We start from the raw sequence: 5,423 nt of genomic DNA, 5'->3' as shown, positions 1-5,423 counted from the left end.
TTATTTATCATTATTTTTCATTTATCTATTTATTTATTTTTACAGCTTTCGTTTTGTTTAATCCTTTTAAAATTTCTTTTATTTCGTTCTTTCGGAGTGTGCCGTCCTCGATGTATTGATTACTGTTAGTAGGATCTCTTTCTATTTCAAAGACGAAACTAACTGAAATTCCTCGCTTAGGATTCTAGATATCCTCATGATTAGTATAACAATATTATTTATTTTCGGATGATTTGTACATATGTGTATGATGATCTTTTCGAAATCAGTCTTTGCCTTTTTCATTAAACTAAACTATTTTTTTTCCTAAACTCATTTCTTCCTACACTGTATCGTCCACATAATGCTAGAGGCTTGTCTTCTAGACCTTCTTTGGTGTGTCTTTGCTTTGATTTTAATTTTGGTGCAGATCTGACTAATTATTTTTATATACTGCCCATAATTTTGTCCGTTGTACGCCTATGCCTTGTTTCTCATTTTATATCTTCAATATTTTCCATAATTTCATCTCTTATTATTGTACCTCCTCACTTTTTCATTTCCTATCCACTTTTTTCTTAGTGGAGAGCAGTACTGTATATCCTTTATATATATGTTTATGTCTTGTAAATATCTATGTTTTGTCACAATTTAACAGCACTCATTTATGATTTCTAGCAATTTGCACGAATAAGGTTGTGTTTTAGGATCTACGCTTTCCTAGTCAATTTTATTTTTGAAATCCCCTAATAAAAGAATTTCTTTTACGTTTGTTTCCACATTATTTTGTATTTAACGCGGGATCTTTAGTGTTTCTTGAATCATATACACACTACATACACACGATGTATATGAGGTGGCATGTATACTGTAGGTTTACCCCATTTGCTACAACTGCGATCATCTTCATTTCCACTATGGGGTCTTATAATACTTCTACTCCATTTAAAGTGACTTTTTTTCTTGTTGTTATTACTACCCCCCCCCCTATCCATTTACCCTGTATTTTCTCCAAGTAACATAATCTTTGAATGCCAAGATTGCATTCAGTGATGCACCTCCAAACAAACAAGATTGTTTCTTTTGCCTTTTGTTCATTTTTGTTTTTCACTTCATCCAGTTTCTTTTGTAGCAGTTTCTTATCGTTTTTTATCTTACATTTCTTATGGCACGATCTTATTCTTGTTAATGAACTATGCAGATTTAGATAACTCATGTCTAGCAGTTATGATCACCCATTGCATGATTCTCTCCGTAATCAATGCAAGAACTGTAACTGCACTTATCCGTTGCACTCGTTCTTTATTGTGTGTGTTTGTGTGTGTGTGTGTGTGTGTGTGTGTGTGTGTGTGCGTGTGCGTGTGCGTGTGCGTGTGCGTGTGCGTGTGCGTGTGCGTGTGTGTGTGTGTGTGTGTGTGTGTCCCCTCCTTCGTCTTACCTGCTCCGCCACTCTCAGGACTCCACCGGAATTCTCCTACAATGTCTTCCCCTTTGTATAGATTCCAGAAGACTTCTTGCAACTCCTCCTCGCCCTCCAGCGTGTAAGGACACTCTAGGAGGCTGTTGTCAGGCGAAGGACCTTCTTGGTAGGATATATAGCGCTTCCTGTGGGCGAGGCGGACGGGTCCTACCAAGAGTCCTGCGCTCAAGCCTGGTGGATAGGGAATGAGACGCTGATTAATTGGTGAGTAAATAAACGACAGGATCCAATAAATATCTATGTATAGCATATAGCATATACCACACACACACATACACACATATATATTTGTGTGTGTGTGTGTGTGTGTGTGTGTGTGTGTGTGTGTGTGTGTGTGTGTGTGTGTGTGTGTGTGTGTGTGTGTGTGTGCGTATGTGTGTGTGATTTGGCCGATGTGGATATGAGTATTAGTAATCACATGTCTGCAATTTGCTTTTCTTTATACTCTAATTAGGGTAGATGGGTATTTCAGCATCAGGTTTTGGATACCGGCAGTCCGCATTTAGCACCGAATATCGGACTTTGTGGTATCGGTACCAGGTATCGGGCCTTGGGTAAAGTTAAGAGGAAATTGGAGCATCGGAAGATAGATATCGCCTATCACCTGCATATCTGATATCGGATACCCCAGGCAGGACATCGACATCAACAATCTTAGTCAAAATGATTCACATATGATATAATGACAGATAATCTGTGCCAGGGTCCAACGAGACACATAGATTTAGATCTAATGTTCGCGACGTATCTGTAGCGCTGGAGTAAATACCTGTATAAACTAGTCTTATCAAACCCCTAGATGTAATAATCAAATTAATAAATGTAATAAATTAATCTGTAAAGACTACATGACTGCAAGGAGAAGAATGATAAGATTGATTACGTAATATTCTCTTTTTTTCGAACGCTATCGTTGAACAACTAGAATTATTCCCTCGCTCTTATAGAGATAATGATACTAATAATTAGTAATTAATAAAATGAATCGATACTTCAGTAAATAAACAAAAGATAGATATTAACAAAAATAAAATGATATACGTTCGTCGATAGATCCAGAAAAAGTCAAGGAATGTTCACGAAGGTATGGGTAGTAGTATCATGCGACCATACAATATTTATGTTTTCATTATATGCAAATTAGGATACCCCTAAACCAAAACTGTACATGAGTAACAATACTGTGATGCTACCGACTGTAAATTACATGTGCTTTCGTTTATTTGTATTATTTTTTTCTAGCTTGATCTGAATTTGCTTATACCAAATTCGGTATAATATAAGGCTGCCTTATTGATGGTATAGAAAATTCGACATATTAGCTCCCTCCCCTAAAAAAAAAAAAAAAAAAAAAAAAAAAAAAAAATCCCACAACGTAACTGATAACCTTTCTTATATCGCATATACACACTCGAATGCTATCTAGACACTTCTGACCGTGAGTCACTACCCAAAACAGAGGAAAGAACGCTCTCACTTTTATCATGTAAACAAACTTCCTTTATAACATCTGTCCAGAACAATGGTTGATATTATTCAGCATACGGCAATAAATGATATGAATTATGTATGTATGTATGTAATGGTATGTATTATTCTAAACCAAAGAAAGGAGTTAAGATGAGTTCGTGTATAAGGAACAGCAGTTTTCATTTCAAATCATCTTAAGGGATTTTGAAAAGTGACATGCGATAAGCCATACACTAAGCGCATTCTCTATTACCAACTCTTTCACAATATCTTTCAGATGAAGATCTAATCGTTTCTCCTTTGATTTGCTGTTTATTTATGATCTTATGTTGAACTCATACAATTTTGTAAAAAAATTAACTTTTTAATCGACCAAATTACTAGAAAAAACAAAGTAATAACAATTTCGATGATATGGTATTTCATTGTCTTCGGGTAATTCAGTGACTTTCGAGAAACATTAATATTCATTAATAAACATTAATAGTATTTTCATGATTAATACTCTAATCTAAATAAGCGTATCAATGACTAATAGGTGACATTCATGCATGATGTATATCTATTAACTGATATTAGGAAAATTCAATATTTCATACCACGTAACCACTAAATCGATTTCCAACCGAAATATCCTGAATAGTCGTGTAATACATTTTTCTCTTCTTTTAAAGACATACAAATAAATATAACTGGCCAAAAACATACCGAGAATTAAAAGGAAATACGCAAGGCGCACGAAGATCATGGCGTCGGATTCTTCTTCAAGACAAACAAATGACGAGACTGATTCTGAATCTGAATCTGAATCTGTAAACAAGAAAACATAGATGTGATTAGTTACAATTATAAGATTAATAAAGACAATAAGAACTATAAGATTAATATAAATCATAGGAAGTAAATAGATGAATAGGAATAATCAAAAAGTGAATATAGAGGTTAAGAAATATTAAATGAATATGAAATGAACAGCCATGATATATATGATAATCATAAACTAGATATAATGATGCGAAGTATAAAAAAAAATTAATATGAATAAACATAAACAAAGAAGTTCGTATAAAGAAATATGAAATATATATAGTAAAATTTATTTCAAACGAAAGCTAAAAAAAATATGAACTAGAATATATAAAATTCAGTTTCATCCCTTTTTTCTATACATATACCCTAAAATTTGGTGCGTGATATAATTTCATCTCTATACATGCAATATGATAAAAAAAATAATAACAATAATGGAAATCATCAATATAATAGTAATAATATTAATTATAACGAAAACAATAATGATAACAATGGTAATGGTAATGATGATGATCATAATAATAATAACAATGATAATAAAATGATGGTAATGATAATGATAATGATAGTAATATTGATGATACTACCTACTACTAATAATAATGATAACAATAATAACAACAATGGTCATAAGCATAATGATGATGATGATGACAATGAAGATGATAATTGTAATAAGGATAACAATGAATTATCGAATCAATGGTATGCATATACAATATAGACCCCACACACCGTAATACAGTTATTGTTCATAGAGTGCTTTGTCCACATTTCAAGTACGACTTCCCGTGATGGAGCTATGCCTGCTCTTATTTTTTCATCAATTCAACTTTTAAAAAATGTTTTGAAATGTCATGATTCTTTTCTCAGTCAGTAAACATGCACTCTCAAATAGGTCATGTTTAATACCCCCCACACACCGTTAACAAACACAATAACAAAATACATCTCATCTCCTATTGCACAAGTGCATTTGCATACATGCATATAATTTACCTGCTATCCAGAGCTAGGTCCCACAAACTATTAATCAGAAATTGTTTCAACAGATGTTAGTCACAAGTGTTTCTCGTCTCCCAGCTGGCAGTGTTCTCCCTCCCTCTCCCGCGCTGTCTAAAACACAGCATGACACTAACGTATTATCAGGCTTTTGGCTGTCCCTATCAGCAACGGTGAGAGCCCTTCGTTATGGGACGGGTCGGGTTATCTAATGAAAGCTCTTCAGGTTCCCTTGGTATTTTTGGGACGTTAGATTAAGTATAGGATGACGGATGGCGTTTGATTGGCTGGGTGGAAATAGACCGTTGGAGACACGCAGTCGGACTTTCATGTTGCGATTTTCTTTTGTTTTTTTTTCTTTCTTTCTTTTTCTTTGTTATTTTCTTTTCTTTTCGTGGGATGGATTAGAGTGAATCATTTTAACGAGTTTCTTTTTTTGTAATCAGCTAATAGTATGGCTTTTAATCTTACCTGTTCGTTATCTAGAGATTAGTGTAGATAAAAAAGCATGCAACTTCGTGTAGTAAGTACATTCTGCTCATGATCCTAGTTTGAAAACAGGTCACGGAATCAAGATAATTTTTTTCTATTCTTTTTATCGAAAATAAGATATCAAATATATTTAATATGTGTTATCACCATTATGCTCTCATTAATAAACTGATTGATAGGAAGTTTT

General features: G+C 33.7%; 1 protein-coding gene across 3 annotated transcripts in view; it reads right to left on the bottom strand.

Moving 5' to 3' along the window:
* The window catches only part of LOC122252115 (uncharacterized), a 13,255-nt gene extending 8,352 nt beyond the window's left edge, over positions 1–4,903 (bottom strand). The window contains exons 1-3 of one of the 3 annotated variants that reach the window (XM_086555626.1): positions 4,882–4,903; positions 3,638–3,739; positions 1,418–1,630 (exon numbers count right to left, since the gene is read on the bottom strand). In XM_086555626.1, the coding sequence (XP_086411752.1) occupies positions 1,418–1,630; positions 3,638–3,677 (253 nt within the window). In that variant the 5' untranslated portion in view covers positions 3,678–3,739; positions 4,882–4,903. Of the gene's footprint in view, positions 1–1,417; positions 1,631–3,637; positions 3,740–4,741 lie in introns of all 3 variants that reach the window. The other 2 variants (XM_086555624.1, XM_086555625.1) reach the window with 2 other exon arrangements.
* Between the last annotated feature and the right edge of the window lie 520 nt (positions 4,904–5,423).

Source organism: Penaeus japonicus, unplaced genomic scaffold (genome assembly GCF_977035675.1).
Source record: "Penaeus japonicus unplaced genomic scaffold, GWHDUDI00000001_assembly GWHDUDI00000031, whole genome shotgun sequence".
NCBI classification, from domain to species: domain Eukaryota; kingdom Metazoa; phylum Arthropoda; class Malacostraca; order Decapoda; family Penaeidae; genus Penaeus; species Penaeus japonicus.
The sequence above is the reverse complement of the archived record's forward strand: the minus strand, read 5'-3'. Positions and strand labels throughout refer to the sequence as shown.